General features: G+C 45.2%; 1 protein-coding gene across 2 annotated transcripts in view; it reads left to right on the top strand.

Moving 5' to 3' along the window:
- Nucleotides 1-18,185, top strand: part of SLIT3 (slit guidance ligand 3) — a 722,678-nt gene extending 704,493 nt beyond the window's left edge. For both annotated transcript variants that reach the window (XM_068990416.1, XM_068990417.1), the window contains 4 exons: nucleotides 12,344-12,498; nucleotides 13,117-13,402; nucleotides 14,645-14,853; nucleotides 17,719-18,185. In XM_068990416.1, coding sequence (XP_068846517.1) covers nucleotides 12,344-12,498; nucleotides 13,117-13,402; nucleotides 14,645-14,853; nucleotides 17,719-17,954 — 886 coding nt within the window. In that variant the 3' untranslated portion in view covers nucleotides 17,955-18,185. The remainder of the gene's footprint in view (nucleotides 1-12,343; nucleotides 12,499-13,116; nucleotides 13,403-14,644; nucleotides 14,854-17,718) is intronic.
- The last annotated feature ends 252 nt before the right edge of the window (nucleotides 18,186-18,437 follow it).

The raw sequence follows: 18,437 nt of genomic DNA, 5'->3' as shown, positions 1-18,437 counted from the left end.
GTCTCACAGGGGATTCCAGTGCCTGCTGTAGGGACAATGAAGAAGGAACAGACAGTTGATTCTGCTTAGAGAACCAGGGAAGGCTCCCTGGAGGAGGGGGTGATGTCTGAGCTGAGACATGAGCTATGGCTGATGGGTGTTGCCACAGGCTGAGAAACGAGGAGACTCTGGGGAAGGAGACCCCATCCATATGCATGAAAGCCAGGCTGGGAGGAGCTGAACAGCAGCTGATGGAACCGGGAAGCCATATCAGCCTCAGAAAGATCTCCTCCCCCAAGTCACAGCAGTAAACTCTGACCTGCTCAGCCTCAGAGCCAGGGCCCAAGTTGCTTGAATTGCGTCCCGACTCTTTGCAACCCCACGGGCTGCAGCCCACCAGACAAACCACAGGTGATCTGACCGGGGAGGGCCAGCTGCCCACCACATTAGGGAAGTACAGGCCCGGAGCAGCTGTATTCTGTGCAGGTCCCCAGCTGAAGTTGCAAGTAGCGAGATTCTGTTCCAGGCCCAGATATATAATTCCCAATCCAGAAAAACCCACCCAAGTCCTCCCTGCCCCAGAATGGAGGCAGACTGCGCTATTCCTCTGTTTGAAGACTTGTCTGAGGAGCAAACTCACCTGCATACAAGGTCCACGGGACCTAGTCAGGTGACAGACTTGGGGGAAGCGGGTCCCAGCAGGGAGTGTTGGAGACCCTGGTAGCTGGGAGGGCACAGTGCCGACAGAGACAGCTGTGTGGGCAGGCAGAGTCTCAGAGTGAGTTAGTGAAGTCGCTCAGTCATATCTTTGCGACCCCATAGACTGCACCAGGCTCCTCCATCCATGGGATTCTCCAGGCAAGAATACTGGAGTGGGTTGCCATTTCCTTCTCCAGGGGATCTTCCCGACCCAGGGATCGAACCCAGCTCTCCCACATTGCAGGCAGACGCTTTAACCTCTCAGCCACCAGGGAAGCCCCTGAGTCTCAAAAGAAGCTAGCAATTCAGGGTTTCCACGGAATTCAAAGTTTAAAACAGCACCTGAGATCCCTCTTTGGTGACCAGTGCACGCTCCCTCCAGTCTTAATTGCCGCAGACCCATCCACTGCTAAGTCTTTGTCACATCCAGTCCTCACTGCAGGCCCCAGGCGAGCGTCATCACCCCTGTTTTAGAGCTAAGAACTTTGATGCTCAGATGACACCTTGGCCCAGAGGCCAGTAAGTGGCAGAGCTGGGACTCGAAGCCAAACCAGCCTCCTATCAGAACCCCCTCTCCAACATGCTAGGGAGAAAGGTGGGCCAAGAGACAGCATGTGGTCACGGTCTGATGGTCTGGGAGCCTAGGGTTGCTACAGCGCAGGCTGAGGTCTCAGGCTGCTGCCCAGCTGGAGTCCCAGGAACTCTTTGTGAGGCTCTGTCGCCACCTAGTGGCCATGCCTCAGCATCCAGGTGCATGCTTCCAGCACAGAAGAGGGATGACCGTTCACCCACTGTGGTGTACGGTCCTGTGCCTTGGGAACTTGGATTTGAGTCCTGCTTCCACCACCCACACTTTAAGATTTCAGTCTGGACACCTTCGATCTCTGAGCCCTAGGTCTCACTTCTAAAGTGGAGAAACATTGTACATCCCATGTACAACTGTTAGGATTAAATGAGACAATGCAAGTGCTTTAGCATAGTTAACCACTCAACACAAGCTTTCTCCTCGTCCACCCCTCTCCCCTGCAACAGCTGTTACTAAAAGGAGAGAGCACTACGGGCCACTCTTTGCCAACACAAGTTCCCATGCTAGTCCCAGACAGGAACCCCCCAGCCTGGCTCTGATGCGGCCCGGGCTCCCCACCTCCTACTCCGTTCTGTTTCACTGGGCTTGCTGGATAATGAGGAAGACTGTCAGACCCCCTTTCTCCTCTGAAATTCCTGAATATATGACCAGGAAACTACTCACTGGGCCTTGGAACCATAGTAGGATTATCTCTTTTAGAGTTCACAGCAAGTTGTTTGGGGTTTGGCTTTGTTTTTCTCCAGTTTTTTTTTTTTTTTTTCCTCATCTTTTGTAGCAGCAGAGCCATTTTTCCCATCTGTGTTTTACTTCAAAGTCCATGATTTTTTTTTAAAAAAGTAGAAATGGGACCATTGTGATTCACAGTTCAATTCAGTCGCTCAGTCGTGTTCGACTCTTTGTGACCCCATGAATCACAGCATGCCAGGCCTCCCTGTCCATCACCAACTCCCGGAGTTCACTCAGACTCACGTCCATCGAGTCAGTGATGCCATCCAGCCATCTCATCCTCTGTCGTCCCCTTCTCCTCCTGCCCCCAATCTCTCCCAGCATCAGAGTCTTTTCCAATAAGTCAACTCTTCGCATCAGGTGGCCAAAGTACTGGAGTTTCACAAGGTGGTGCCAAAAAATCAGAACCTGTGGCACTGCCAATCCCAAACCTTCAGGGACCCACTGTTTGAAAACCACCAGCTTCAGGCATTATTTCCAGGAGACCGTGGTTAGGATGTGCAGGAAGAAGGTTGCGTATTAACCGATGAGTACCTACTGGCACAGGCAAGGTTGTGGGAGGTTTTGATTTGGAGTGAATCCTTACTTTTTTTTTAATTGAGATACTAACATCACATATATGTTATATAGAACATATAACATATTGTTTCAGGTGTACAACATAGTGATTTGATATTTGTATATATTGTCAAATGATCACCACAATATGTCTAGTTAAGATTCATCACCATACCTAGTTATAATTCTTTTAACTTTATGATGAGAAATTTTAAGGCTTACTCTCTTAGCAACTTCCAAAAATAGAATATTATTAACCATAGTCACCATGCTGTACATAGCACCCCCAGGACTTACTTAGCTTATAGCTGGAAGTTTGTACCTCCTGACCCACTTCCACTGTCACCCACCCGTCCCCCACCCCTGGTGACAACCAGACTTCTCTCTGGATCTGCAAGCTCCGTGTTTTTTTTTTTTTTCCATTTTACTTTGTTTTAGATTCCACATATAAGTTAGGTCGTATTGTATGACCTTCTTTTTTTAACTTCTTATTTTGTATATTGGGAAGTGAAAGTGAAAGTCGCTCAGCTGTGTCCGACTCATTGCGACCCCATAGACTATACAGTCCCTGGAATTCTCCACGCCAGAATGCTGGAGTGGGTAGCCTTTCCCTTCTCCAGGGATCTTCCCAACCCAGGGATTGAACCCAGGTCTCCCGCATTGCAGGCAGATTCTTCACCAGCTGAGCCACAAGGGAAGCCCTTTGTGTTGGGGATATAGACAATTAACAATGTTGTGATAATTTCAGATGAATAGCGAAGGAGCTCAGCCATACATATACATGTAGCCACTTTCCCCCAAACTCCCCTCCCATCCAGGCTGCCAATAACACTGGGCAGAGTTCCATGTGCTGTACAGTTAAGTGTGTGACCTTCTTTCTCACGGCCGAATAATATTACACTGTACATATATACACCACATTTACCCATTCATCCATTGATAGACATTTAGGTTGCTTCCATGTCTTGGCTACTGTAAATAACGTTGCAGTGGATCTCAGAGCATAGATAGTTCACAAGAATTTTTGTTTCTTTCAGATAAATATCTCAAAGTGGACCTGCTGGATCATATGGTAGTTGTAACTATTTGAAGAACCTTTATACTGTTTTCCATTGTGACTGCACCAATTTATATTCTAATGATGCACAAGAGTTCCTTTTACTCCACATAAACCCTTGTTATCTGTCTTCTTTATACTAGCCATTCCAACAAGTGTGAGGCGACATATTGTTGTGGTTGTTATTTATATTTCCCCAACAATTAGTGATGCTGAACACCTTTTCATGTACATGTTGGACATCTGTATGAATTCTTTGGGAGACTGTTCATTCAAATTTCCTGCCCATTTTAAAATCAGATTGTTTGGGTTTTTGCTATTGAGATGTATGCATTCTTTATATATTTTAGATATTAACCCCTTATCATTTGTATGATTTACAAATATTTTCTCCCATTTCAGTAGGTTGCCTTTTCATTGTGTTGATGATTTCCTTTGCTGCCCAGAAGCTTTTCAGCTACATGTAGTCTCGTTTATTTTTTGTTTCTTGTGCTCTTGGTGTCAAATCCAGAGAATCATCACCGAGATGATGTCAAGGAGATCCCCACCTTTGTGCCCTTCTAGGGGTTTTACGTTTCAGGTTCTATGTTCAAGCCTTTAATCCATTTTGAGTTAATCTTTGGTGTAAGAGAGTGGTGCAGTTTCATATCTTTGTATGTGACTGCCCACTTTTCTTAGCACCACTTGTCAAAGAGACTGTCCTTTCCCCATTTTATATTGGTGGTTCCTCTTTTGGAAATTCATTGACCACGTGTGCACGAGTTTATTTCTGGACTTTCCGTTTAGTTCTGAAAGATTGTTGCCGAACCACAAAAAGACGCTGGGATTCTTGGCCTCCAGAGAAGAATTCAACCTGGGACCAGAGATGAGGCTTGATCACTCAGAGCTTTTGTGTAATAAAGTTTTATTAAAGTACAAAGGAGATAGAGAAAGCTTCTGACATAGACATCAGAAGGGGGCAGAAAGAATACCCAGCTGCTAGTTTTTAGCTGGATGTTGTATAGTTACTAGCAGTCTGTTAATGAAAGAAAGGAATGTCTTAAAACTCAGAGAATGGCACCAGGCCCCTCACCCATAAGATGTATTTTGGGATAATCTTGGCACCAGAGGAGTCATCCCAGGCCATAAAATTATTGACTTGAATCTTGTAGAAAGGCAGATTACCATACAAATAGTTTCATTTACATAGATTAGGGGAACAGTGTTTGAGTATAACAAACTGGTTTGTCAAGTCGGTTCTGAGCCATTAGGCGGAACTGACTTGAAGACAGAGACTGGGGTAAATGCGTAGTACATTAGCATAGCTTAAGACAAACATTTCCATATGAAAAATGCATTGGTTAAATCAAGATTTGAGAAAAGTTAAGTGCAGGTGGAACCAGGTGTCATTATGACAACACAGTATTTTAAGAGTCACCAGGGAAGCCCCCTAAATTTGTATAGAGAAGGGAAAAAAAAAATCCCTAGTTTGTTGCCTCCTGCCGCTTAAGAGAGAGAAAAAGACGTCTGACACTTGCAGCCTGTTTCCTCCGTTTGGAGACCGCTGGCCTTCCTGCCTGTTACCCTCTCAGTTCCATTTATTGATGTGTCTGTTTTTATGCCAGTATTGTACTATTTTGATTACTGTGGTTTTGTAATACAGTTTCAAATCAGGAAGAGTGATGGCTCCAGCCTTTTCTTTCTCAAGATTGCTTTGGCTATTCACAGTCCTTTATGGTATCACATCAATTCAATGACTGTGTGGAAAATGCCATTGGAATTTTGGTAGAGATTGCATTGTATCTGTAGATTACTGTGGGTAGTGTGGACATTTTAACAGTGTTCTTCCAGTCCCTGAGCACTGAACATCTTTCTATTTATTTTTGTCTTCTTCAGTTTCTTTCATCAGTGTCTTACAGTTTTGAGTGTACAGGTGTTTCACCTCCTAAATCATTTTTTCCTAGGTATTGTATTCTTTTTGATGCAATATAAATGGGATTGTTTTCTTATTTCTCTTTCTTTTTTAAATTAATTTTTATTGGCATATAGTTGACTTACAATGTTATGTTAGTTTCTGCTTTACAACAGCCTGAGTCAGTTATAGTTATAGCCACTCTTTTTTGGATTCTGTTCCCATATAGGTCATTACCGAGTACTGTGTAGAATTCTCCATGTACAGTAGATTCTTATCAGTTATCTAGTTCATGTATAGCAGTGTTTATATATCAGTCCCAATCTCTCATCTTATTCCTCCCCTTCTTAATTTCTCTGATAAAAATTATTAGTGTATAGAAATGAAACTGATTTTGTTTTGCTTTTTTATTGAAGTATAGTTTAATATAGTTTACACTGCTATGTTAGTTTCCAATGTACAGAAAAGTATTTACATATATATTCTTTTTCAGATTCTTGTCCCATGTAGGTTATTACAAAAGATGGAGTATAGCTCCCTATGGTATCCAGTAGGTCCTTGTCGTTTACCTGTTTTATATACAGTAATGTGTTTATGTTAATCTCAAACTCCTGATTTATTCCGCCCTCCACTTTTCCCCTTGGGTAACAGTAAGTTTGCTTCCCATGTCCGTGACTCTATTTCTGTTTTGTAAGTAAGTTCACTTGTATTATTTTGTTGCTCCTACATATGAATGGTATCATGTGATATTTGGCTTTCTCTGATTTACTTCGTTTTGTGTGATACTCTCTAGGTCCATCAATGTTGCTGCAGATACCATTATTTCACTTTTTTTACGGCTGAGTAGTATTGTACTGTAGTATATGCGTACCGCACCCCCTTTCTCTACTCATCTACTGATGGACATTTAGGTTGTTCCATGTCTTGGCTATTGTGAAGAGTGCTGCAGTGAACACTGGGGTGCAGATATCTTTTCGAAGTATGGTTTTCTCTGGATATATGCCCAGGAGTAGGATTGCAATATCATATGGTAACTCTATTTCTAGTTTTTTATGGAACTACCATACTGTTCTCCATAATAGCTATACCAATTTACATTCCCACTGGCAGTGTATGAGGGTTCCCTTTTCTCCAAACTCTCTCCAGCATTTATTATTTGTAGACTTTTTGATGATGGCCGTTCTGACCAGTGTGACATGATACCTCATTGTAGTTTTGATCTGCACTTCTCTAATAATTAGTAATGTTGGGCATCTTTTCATGTGCCTGTTGGCCATTTGTATATCTTTTATGAAGAAATATCTGTTTAGATCTTTTTTTTGGAGTGCAGTTGCTTTACAATGTTGTGTTAGTTTCTGCTGTACGATGAAGTGAATCATCTATACATATATATATCCCCTCCCTCTTAAGCCTCTCTCCCGCCCACCCCCACCCACCCCACTAAGTCATCACAGATCCCCGAGCTGAGCTCCTTGTGCGGTACCGTAACTTCCCACTAGCTACCTGTTTTACATGTTGTAGTGTATACATGTCAGCTACTCTCCCAGTTCATCCCACCCTCCTCTCGTCCCCACATCCACCTATCTGTTTTCTACATCTGCATCTCTATTCCAGCCCTGCATATGGGTTCATCTGTACCATTCGGCTAGATTCTATATGTATGCATCAATATATGATATTTTTCTCTCTGGCTTATTCACTCTGTATGGCAGACTCTGGGTCCATCCACATCACTACAGATGGCCTGATCTTGTTGCTCTGTATGGCTGAGTGACACTTCATTGTATCTATGCACCACGTATTCTTTACCCCTTCATCTGTCAGTGGGCATCCAGGTTGCTCCATGTCCTGGCTACTGTGAACAGTGCTGCGATGGATATTGGGGTACATGCATTAATCTCAAACTCGTTGTTTATCCCCACCCCCTTTCCCCTTTGGTAACCATAAGTTTGTTTCCTGTGTCTGCAGATCTATTATATATACATATATTTGTTTCATATATATGTTTTGTAATCATCATTCAAAAAGACACATTCAGTTTGTTTTTCTTTTCTGATTGCTGTGACTGGGACTTCCAGAACTATGTTGAATGAAAGTGGTGAGGGTGGACCTCCCTTATCTTGTTCTGATCTTAGAGGGAATGCTTTCAGCTTTTCGCTGTTGAATATGATAGCAGCTGTGGGTTTGTGACACGTGCCTTTATAATACTGAGGTTGGTTCCCTCTCTGCCCACTTTCTAGAAAGCTTTTATCATAAATGGATACTGAATTTTGTCAGAAGCTTCCAATCTATTGGGATGACCATATGGTTTTTCCCCCTCAATTTGTTAATATAGTGTATCAACTGACTTCTAGATATTAAAAAATCCTTGCATCCCTGGAATAAATCCCACTTGATCATAGTATATGATCCTTTTAAGATATTGTTGGATTTGGTTTGCTAATATTTTCTTAAGAATTTTTTGTGTCTGTGCCCATCAGTGATCTGGTCTGCTCTCTTCTCTTTTGTGATATCTTTGTCTGCTTTTGGTATTGGGGTGATAGTGGCTTCACAAAATGAGCTTGCGAGTGCTCCTTCCTGGGCAAGTTTTTAGAATAGTTTCAGAAGGACAGGTGTTAGCGCTTCTCTAAATGTTTGATGGAATTCTCCTATGAAGCCATCTGGTCCTGGACTTTTGTTTGTTGGGAGTTTTTTTTGAAAAGCCTTGTTTTTCGCTGCACGGTTTTCTCTGGTTGTAGAGAGTGGGGGCTACTCTTCTTTGCAATGTGCAAGCTTCTCATTGCAGTGGCTTCTCTTGTTGCTGAGCACAGGTTCTAGAAATGTGGGCTTCAGTAGTTGTGGTGCATGGGTTTAGTCAGCAGAATGTGGGATCTTAGCTCCCTGATCAGGTATCAAACCGATGTTACCTGCATTGGGAAGCAGATTCTTAACCATTGGACCACCAGGAAAGTCCCTATTGGGAGTCTTTTAATCACAGATGCAAGTCAAGCATTTATAACTGGTATGCTCACATCTTCTATCTCTTCCTTGTTCAGTCTTGGAAGGTTGTCCTCTCTAAGCTTCTATCCGTCTCTTCTAGGCTGTCCGTTTATTGGTACACAGGTGCCTTAGTGGTCTCTTATGGTGTTTTGTATTTCTGCAGTGTTGGTTTTAAGTTCTTCTTTTTCATTTCTGATTTTACTGATTTAGGCCCTCTCCCTTTTTTTCTTGATGAGTTTTCCTCAGTTCAGTCGCTCAGTCGTGTCCGACTCTTTGTGACCCCATGAATCGCAGCACACCAGGCCTCCCTGTCCATCACCATCTCCCGGAGTTCACTCAGACTCACGTCCATCGAGTCCGTGATGCCATCCAGCCATCTCATCCTTGGTCGTCCCCTTCACCTCCTGCCCCCAATTCCTCCCAGCATCAGAGTCTTTTCCAATGAGTCAGCTCTTCGCATGAGGTGTCCAAAGTACTGGAGCTTCAGCTTTAGCATCATTCCTTCCAAAGAAATCCCAGGGCCGATCTCCTTCAGAATGGACTGGTTGGATCTCCTTGCAGTCCAAGGGACTCTCAAGAGTCTTCTCCAACACCACAGTTCAAAAGCATCAATTCTTTGGCACTCAGCCTTCTTCACAGTCCAACTCTCTCATCCATACATGACCACAGGAAAAACCATACCCTTCACTAGACGGACCTTAGTCGGCAAAGTAATGTCTCTGCTTTTGAATATACTATCTAGGTTGGTCAGAACTTTTCTTCCAAGGAGTAAGCGTCTTTTAATTTCATGGCTGCAGTCACCATCTGCAGTGATTTGGGAGCCCAGAAAAATAAAGTCTGACACTGTTTCCACTGTTTCCCCATCTATTTCCCATGAAGTGATGGGACCAGATGCCATGATCTTCGTTTTCTGAATGTTGGGCTTTAAGCCAACTTATTCACTCTCCTCTTTCACTTTCATGAAGAGGCTTTTTAGCTTCTCTTCACTTTCTGCCATAAGGGTGGTGTCATCTGCATATCTGAGGTTATTGATATCTCTCCTGGCAATCTTGATTCCAGCTTGTGTTTCTTCCAGTCCAGCATTTCTCATGATGTACTCTGCATATAAGTTAAATAAGCAGGGTGACAATATACAGCTTTGACGTATTCTTTTTCCTATTTGGAACCAGTCTGTTCCAGTTCTAACTGTTGCTTCCTGACCTGCATACAGATTTCTCAAGAGGCAGGTTAGGTGGTCTGGTATTCCCATCTCTTTCAGAATTTTCCACAGTTTATTGTGATCCACACAGTCACAGGCTTTCGCATAGTCAGTGAAGCATAAATAGATGCTTTTCTGGAACTCTCTTGCTTTCTCCATGACCCAGCAGATGTTGGCAATTTGATCTCTGGTTCCTCTGCCTTTTCTAAAACCAGCTTGAACATCAGGGAGTTCACGGTTCAGGCATTGCTGAAGCCTGTCTTGGAGAATTTTGAGCATGACTTTACAAGGTTTATCAATTTTGTTTATCTTTTCAAAGACTAGCTTTTAGCGTCATTGATCTTTTGCATTTTATTTTCTTTCCTTTTTTTTTTTTTTTTGTTCTGCTGATTTTTTTCCATTAAGCCTGGGATTTGTTTGTTCTTCTTTCTCTAGTTGCTTTAGGTATAAAGTTAGGTTGTTTGCGATTTTTCTTCTTTCCTGAGGTAGGCTTGTATTGCTGTAAACATCCCTATAAAAGCAAAATTGCTTTTGCTGCATCTCAGAGAGGTTTTGGATAGTCATGCTTTCATCTTCGTTTGTCTTTAAGCATTTTTTACTTCCTCTCTGATTTCTTCAGTGATCCATTGGTTGTTTAGTAGCATATTGTTTAGCCTTCACGTATTTGTGGGGTTTTTTGCAGTTTCTCCTTACAGTTGATTTGTAATCTCACTGTGTTGTAGTCAGAAAAGATGCTTGATACGATTTCAGTTTTCTTAAATTTACCAAAGCTTGGTTTGTGGCCCAGCATGTGATCTATCCTGGAGAATGTTCCCTGTGCTCTTGAGAAGAATGTGTATTGTTCTGCTTTTGGATGGAACTCTCTATAGGTATGAATTAGGTCTGTCTAGTCTAAGTGTGTCATTTAAGGCCTGTGTGTCCCTATTTTCTGTCTGGATGATCTGTCCATTGATGTAAGTGGAGTAATGCAATTGATGTTTATAATTCTATGTCTAGCAACTTCACTTAATTTGTTAGTTCTGACAGTTTTTCAGTGGAAACTTTAGATTTTTCTGCATATATCATCTCATCTGCAAGTAGTGACAGTTTTACTTCTTACTTTGTGATATGTATACCTTTTGGGACTTCCCTAGTGGCTCAGTTGGTAAAGAATCTCCTGCAATGCAGGAGACCTGGGTTCGATCCCTGGGTCAGGAAGATCCCCTGGAGAAGGAAATGGCAAACTACCCCAGGACTCTTGCCTTGCCTGGAGAATCCCATGGACAGAGGAGCTGGGCAGGCTACAGTCCATGGGATCACCAAGAGTTGGACAGACTATGTGACTTTGACTTTCACTTTTTTTCATACCTTTTTTATTTCTCTCTTAGTTGCTCAGGCTGGGACTTCCAATACCATGTTGAATATAAGTGGTGAGAGTGGACATTCTTGTTTTGTTTCCAATTTTAAAGGAAAAGCTTTCCACTTTTCACTACTGAGCATAATGTTAGTTGTGGGTTTGCCATATGTGGCCTTTGTTGAGAAATGTTCCCTCTACACCCACTTTGTTGAGGGTTTTTATCATAAATAGATGGTTGAATTTTGTCAAATTCTTTTCCTGCATTTATTGAGCTGATTATATGATTTTGATCCTTTGTTAATGTGGTATATATCACACTGATTGATCCACTTGATCATGGTGTCTGATCCTTTTGACGTACTGTTGAATTAGGTTTGCTAATATTTTATTAAGAATGTTTGCATCTGTTTTCATCAGGGATATTGGCCCGTAAGTTTCATTTTTTAATGGTATTCCTGTTTTTCAGTATCAGGGTGATGCGGGCCTTGTAAAAAGAGCTTGGAAGGATTTGTTCCTATTCTACTCTTGGAAGAGTTTGAGAAGGATTTTTATTAAGTCTTCTTTAAATGTTTGATAGAAAAAAAGTAAATGAATTTGTTTGGTAGAATTCACTTATGAAGCCATCTAGTCCTAGACTTCTGTTTGCTGGGGAGTTTTTGATGACTGATTCAGTACCCTGAAAGCACCCCTCATTTTGTTGCACTTTGCTCTATTGTGGTTCACGGATATTACATTGTTTGCAAAGTGAAGGTTTGTGGCAGCCCTGTGTTGAGCGAGTCTATTGGTGCCATTTTTCCAGCAGTTGCTCACTTCATGGCTGTGTCATATTTTGGTGATCCTAACAATATTCAGACTTTTTCACTTTTATATTTGTTATGGTGATCAGTGATGTTTGATGTTATTACTGAAAAAATTGACTCCCTGAAGGCTTGAGTGACAGCATTATTTTGGCAATAAAGTATTTTTAGGGTACGTACAATGCTTTTTAGACAAAATGCTATTGACACTTAATAGAGTATTTAATAAACATAACTTTTATATGCGCTGGGAAACTAGAAAAGTGACTCACTTTACCAAGGTGGTCTGAAACTGAACCTGCGTTATCTCTGAGCTATATCTATGTAAATAGATAAGACAGATGAAATGAATAACTGGAGAAGCTATAGGTATAACAGGTAATAAGAATTCTATGTACTGTTTTTATTTTTGTGATTTATGTTGTTTGGAATTACTCCCATATAAAACGCAAGGAATCCCAGTCAAGTTCACACATGGTACAGGCTGTGGAAGGCATTCAGCAAACCTTCTGTCTCTCCCCTTTCTCTCCTGCCCAGCGTGGAGACTGTGAATGATGGGCAGTTTCACAGCGTGGAGCTAGTGATGCTAAACCAGACCCTGAACCTGGTGGTGGACAAAGGAGCCCCCAAAAGCCTGGGAAAGCTCCAGAAGCAGCCAGCAGTGAGCATCAACAGCCCCCTCTACCTTGGAGGTAAACCCCATCTCCTCCCATCTGTCCCTTGTACTCTGGTACCCACACCCAGGCCCACGGGTGGGGCTCACAGCCAAAGCCAATCAAGGGAGTCTTCCTGCAGGAAGTGATGGCCAAGCTGCTTCCTAAAGGGTGAACAGTTAGCCAGGTCATGGGGAAGAGAAGAGAAAAGGAGAGAGGGCAGGGCTCCTTCTGAGAAACTACAAGCTGTTCCGGGGCTGGGAGAAGGTGAAGATGAAATGGGGAGGGAGGAGATGCAGACAGGGTGCAGACCCTCCAGTATGCAGGCTCGCCTCGGCTCTGCCACCTCCTCTGATGCTTTGCGGCTCAGCTGATGTGTATGGAGGAGCAGGTTTAAAATTAAGGGCATTCAAAGGCCAAAGAGAGAAGGAGCGACCAGCGTGGCAGAGCCTGGGCCTGAAGCACAGCCTTGCGCTCGTAGTTCTCAAAGGGTTATGTACAAAAAAAAAAAAAAAAAAAAAAAGGACCAGAGTAGGCTGTTTAACACTGAGATTCCCAAGGCTTCTCCCCAAAAGTCCACCTCCAAGGGCTGGGATGTGGGCGAGCAGGGTGGGCAGAGGCGGGTCTTCAGGTTGCGGTCTGGTGCCCCTCCCGCAGGCATCCCCACCTCCACTGGCCTCTCAGCCTTACGCCAGGGCACAGACCGGCCACTGGGCGGCTTCCACGGCTGCATCCACGAGGTGCGCATCAACAACGAGCTCCAGGACTTCAAGGCCCTCCCCCCACAGGCCCTGGGTGTCTCGCCAGGCTGCAAGTCCTGCAGCGTGTGCAGGCACGGCCTGTGCCGAGCCCTGGAGAAGGACAGCGTGGTGTGTGAGTGCCACCCGGGCTGGGCCGGCCCGCTGTGCGACCAGGAGGCCCGCGACCCCTGCCTTGGCCACAGGTCTGTGTTCCACGCCCTCCCCGCCCCCCATCACCCCTGCCCCAGCAGGAAGTGAGCACAGATAGAAGCTGGAAGGACTGAAGTCAGACCATAGGCAGGACCCGTGGGGGCGCTGCTCAGAAGGTCAGGCACTTACACAAACAGCAGCTCTTGCTCAGAAGGAACGTCAGTGTGCAAGGGTCTGGCTGAAAAGTGCTTGTCAAGTGACCATCAGAGCCTGCCTAGAGTTGCAGCAGCCCCCACGTGCCTCCGAGCCAAGTGGAATGGGGCACTAGCACACACGTGCCATGGCAGGTGGGTGCATTTCTGCCCCAACTCGGCTCCCCACTCAGCAGTGGCCCCCCATGCAGGCACGAGGGGTGTATAGCCACATACAGATGAACCATGGCATAGCTCTGGCATTCATTATGCATTCAAATACTGAGGGCCTACAATGTGTCGGACCTTGTACTAAACATAAGACGCCCAGCATCCTCAGTGTTCAGAGATCTGAATCAACCAAAAACAACACTGGAGCCATGCCTGGTAACTGGTGTGGCTGAGCAAGCTGGGACATGATATTGTGAATTGGAAGCAAAGGACAGCTGGAAGGGGGCAGAGGCCCCTGGGTTGCTCTGAAGTGTGTGTGTATGTTTGACTGTACGGTGAAAATGTCCACAATGAACCCTGGCTCTGAATGTCATCCCAGTAGGGAGAATGCTGCTGCATGAGTAAGAATCCAGGCTGTGGCATCACTTTGTCCTCTGAGATGTAGATAAGACTGTCTACTGCGCAGGTCTGCAGAGGAGAGGCGATGGTAGAAAATAAGACTGATGTTGGGCATAAAGTACGTGCTCTAATGCCTGACACAGAGCAGGCGGTAGCTGGTGGTAGTGGTAGTGATAGTCACGCTAACAATCAAGATGGCAGAACAGTTAAACTGGCTGGAGACTGCTTAGGTTTCTCTGAGCAGTGACTTGCCACTAAGATTGGTGGGCTCTGATGTCTGGGTATAAAACAGCCAATAAGCCAGCCTTGTTGCACTCACAGCTGACAGTGGTCTTTGGGCGATACTCACGAGCCTCCAGCTGATTGATACTGGGCCACTGGGCTGACAGAGGGCGGACCATATGATGGAGCAGGCCTAGGATCCCACAGCTCCAAGTCCCCTGGTTCGAGCCTGGGAGTGGCTGGGGTGGACAGAGGAAGCCTGCAGCTGCTCTGCCTGCCTGGTTCCCCACTCATCCTTACCTCTGCCCCCAGCTGCGTCCAGGGGAAGTGTGTGGCGTCTGGAACCTCCTACGTGTGCAGGTGCACCGAAGGCTATGGAGGGGCCTTGTGCGACCAAAAGAATGACTCCAACAGCGCCTGCTCAACCTTCAAATGTCACCAGGGACAGTGCCACATCTCAGATCGAGGGGAGCCCTACTGCCTGTGCCAGCCTGGCTTTAGTGGGGAGCACTGTGAACAAGGTGGGTCCACTGTGCGCACGGGAGGGGGCCCTCAAAAGGATGCAGGGGGTCAGAGTCAGACTCCACATGCGTCCCATGGCCTGAGTTCCAGGTCCAGCTGTGCCATTAGAGGCTATGCAACCCTCATTGAGTCACCTGCTGCTGCTAAGTCGCTTCAGTCTTGTCCGACTCTGTGCGACCCCATAGACGGCAGCCCACCAGGCTCCTCCATCCCTGGGATTCTCCAGGCAAGAACACTGGAGCGGGTTGCCATTTCCTTCTCCAATGCATGAAAGTAAAAAGTGAAAGTGAAGTCGCTCAGTCGTTTCCGACTCTTCGCAACCCCATGGTCTGCAACCTTCCAGGCTCCTCGGTCCATGGGATTCTCCAGGCAAGAGTACTGGAGTGGGGTGCCATTGCCTTCTCCTGCTGAGCCTCAAATTCCTTCACTTTGAATATGGGAGCAACACTATACCTTCCTGTATGAGCTATCCATTGCTGCATAATAAATTAGCACCAAAACGTAGCAGTTCAGAACTGCACTAAACGTGCTCTATCCCACATGGTTCCTGTAGGTCAAAGATTCAGAAACAGCTTAGCAACCTTGAGAGAAACAAACCGAAACTGTCTAGCGAACAGCCAGGACTAGGTGAGCTGTCTGGTCATCCTTTCTCCCCTCTCCCGTCCCTTTATCCTGTTCTAGTTGCCAGCCCTTGAGCTGCCAGTGTGGCCCTCTAAGCAGCACCACTGGCTCACCGGGGAACTTATTAGCAATGCAGACGCCCAGGTCCTGCCCAGACCTTTCAAATCAGAACCTGCATTTTAACAAGAGCCCGTGGTGACTCTTACGCACACTGACATTTCAGCTGTTGCTCTGCAGTCTCATTCCAATCCTTCTGCCATTATTGGATCAACAGAAGACAGCTCCTTGGTCTGATCCCATTTTGAAAACATCAAATTACTTACCTCCCTTAGTGGCCCCTTTAGTGCATTAATCAAAAAAGGAAAGTTGAAATTATGTTACAGTTGAAATGGTTCTGTCTCATCTTGGAGGTTTTTCTCTGGCACGGAACCTGAGCCTTTGTTTCCCTCCCTGTCACCAGAATCCCAGGCAGGTCACCCCCCATCACCAGAGGACTCTTTCACATTTTATACCTTGTTAAAATACCATTCTTAACTAACTTTCAAAATAATGTATTTTGACATAATTTCAGATCTACCAGAAAAGTTGCCAAGACAATACAAACAGCACTCCTGTTCCCTTCAACTCAACGGCCCAGTGTGCGGAGTTTGCGTTCTACCCCTCCCCACATCACACACACCTGTGATCATGAGTCTCTTTTCTATCCTTTTAACAATCTCATAATTTTGAAAAACTACATCAAGCTTAACAAAATTCACATTACATCACGTTAACCACCTAAAGCTTTAAAATGCATTCACAATCCCTCTGATGCTCATAAGAGCCCATGAAGAAGCGGGAAGGACCAGGAAATGTGTCACTATTTTCCAGACAAGGAAACTGAGGGTCAGGGACGGCAAGGGACTGGTCCAAGGCTGAGAGGCCAAAGGTCCCGTGTGGCCAAGGTCCATTACTCTCTTTTCACTGCCTTGCTCCACATGCCTTCCCAGCGGACTGAGGACAGTAGCAGAGTCAAGGTGAGAAGCTGGGTCAGGAACCAGAGGATTAAGCAGATCCAGGGGGTTCCCTCCTCTCATTTCTACAACTTGTGCAAAAGCTCACATGCATACCCTTTGGCTCACTGACTCCTATTCCTCTTTCACACCTCAACTCCAGCATCACTTCCCAGAGAGACAATATCTGGCCCCTAGGCTAGTCAGGCTCCTTTACTATGTATTTTGTGTAAACCTGTCCTGTTCTTCACCTCAGTTTATCATTACAGGTATATGTATTTAAATGACTATATAATTAGTGTCTAGACTCTACCCCAATGGAGACAGGCTATCATGAATAGTGAGGACTGGGGCACACTGGATGTCTCCTGTCCTGTCTAAAGCTCTCAGCTTCAGCCCATCACTGCCATGCAGGGATGCAGGCTTGGCTTCCCAGACCCCTTGGTTTTCAAAGAAACCAGATATCCCAACGTTTAGATGAAACATTCAGGGCTTTTTTTATGTTGGCATTTAATTTGATTGTTAAGCACCTGTGGCGCAATCAACATATGTGTGGGGTGGGGTGTGGGATGGGATTTAGCCCTCAGTCCACCAACTTGCCACATCTACTTTGGTCTTTAAGTTCCCTGAAGGAAGGGACCAAGCCTGATCTTGTCACTTTTATATCCTCAGGGCTTAGTTTTACATTGGGCGCTAGTGGTAAAGAATCTGCCTGCCATTGCAGGAAGTGCTTGATCCCTGGGTCAGAAAGATCCCCTGGAGGAGGGTAGGGCAACCCTCTCCATATTCCTGCCTGGAGAATCCTATGGACAGAGGAGCCTGGAAGACTACAGTCCACGGGGTCACAAAGAGTTGGACACGACTGAAGCAACGGTGCATGCACGCACACACACAGCCTGGCACAGAAAAGGCACTAAGCTTGCATGAGATAGATGGGTTAATGGAGAGGTTCCTAACCCCTGCGCCATGGACAGGGTGGTTTGTGGCGTGTTAGGAACCAGGCACAGCAGGAGGTGAGCAGCGGGCAAAACTAAAACCATCTCCTGACCTACTCCATCCATAGAAAAATTGTCCTCCATGAAACTGGTCCCTAGTGCCAAAAAGGTTGGGGACCTCTGGGATAATGGATGGAAGGATGAGAGAATGTATAAGTACATATGGTCCTCAGACCACAAGTGTTTTGGAGCAGCCTACCCTGGACCACCAGCTGCACCACCAATGCCCTGTCCTTGCCTCTTGTGCCCTCTGCAGAAATGCCTTGCCTCGGAGAGGTGGTCCGAGAGGTGATCCGCCGCCAGAAGGGTTATGCATCATGTGCCACGGCCTCCAAGATACCTGTCATGGAGTGTCGTGGGGGCTGTGGGCCTCAGTGCTGCCAGCCCACCCGCAGCAAGCGGCGGAAGTACGTATTTCAGTGCACAGACGGCTCCTCGTTCGTGGAAGAGCTGGAGAGACACTTAGAGTGTGGCTGCCGCCCATGTTCCTAAGGCCCCTGCACCCACTCTGCCTCCTGGGCTCCAGCCGGGTCGGATGGAGACGGCCGTTGGTCTCCTGCCTGCGAGGCCTGGAGTGAAGAAGTGGGAACCGGAGAGGAAGCAAAAGAAGAAAAGAATATTAAGTATATTGTAAAATAGACAAAAAAATAGAACTTATTTTATTATGGAAAGTGACTATTTTCATCTTTTATTATATAAATATATCACACCGTCTGAGTATATGTACCATATAGTGAGTTATTTTTACCAGATTTTTTGTTCCATGTTGTGTAATTGTCATGTTTTTATAAACAGCTGTTAAAAGTTTTAAGGGAAAAAAAGAACTAATAAAAATGTTTTAAAACAAAAGGATGAACATGAAGAAGTGAGAGCCTGACTGAGGCAGAAGGAGGAGGCTTATACGTTTAGGTAACACTATTGTGTTGGCAGAAAGGAAGACCTGCTTATGGAGCTCAGGAAAAGGAATGAGAAGAG

The sequence above is a fragment of the Capricornis sumatraensis genome, chromosome 18 (genome assembly GCF_032405125.1).
Source record: "Capricornis sumatraensis isolate serow.1 chromosome 18, serow.2, whole genome shotgun sequence".
Lineage (NCBI taxonomy): Eukaryota > Metazoa > Chordata > Mammalia > Artiodactyla > Bovidae > Capricornis > Capricornis sumatraensis.
Note: the sequence above shows the minus strand (reverse complement) of the source record. Positions and strands in the feature narration are given on the sequence as shown.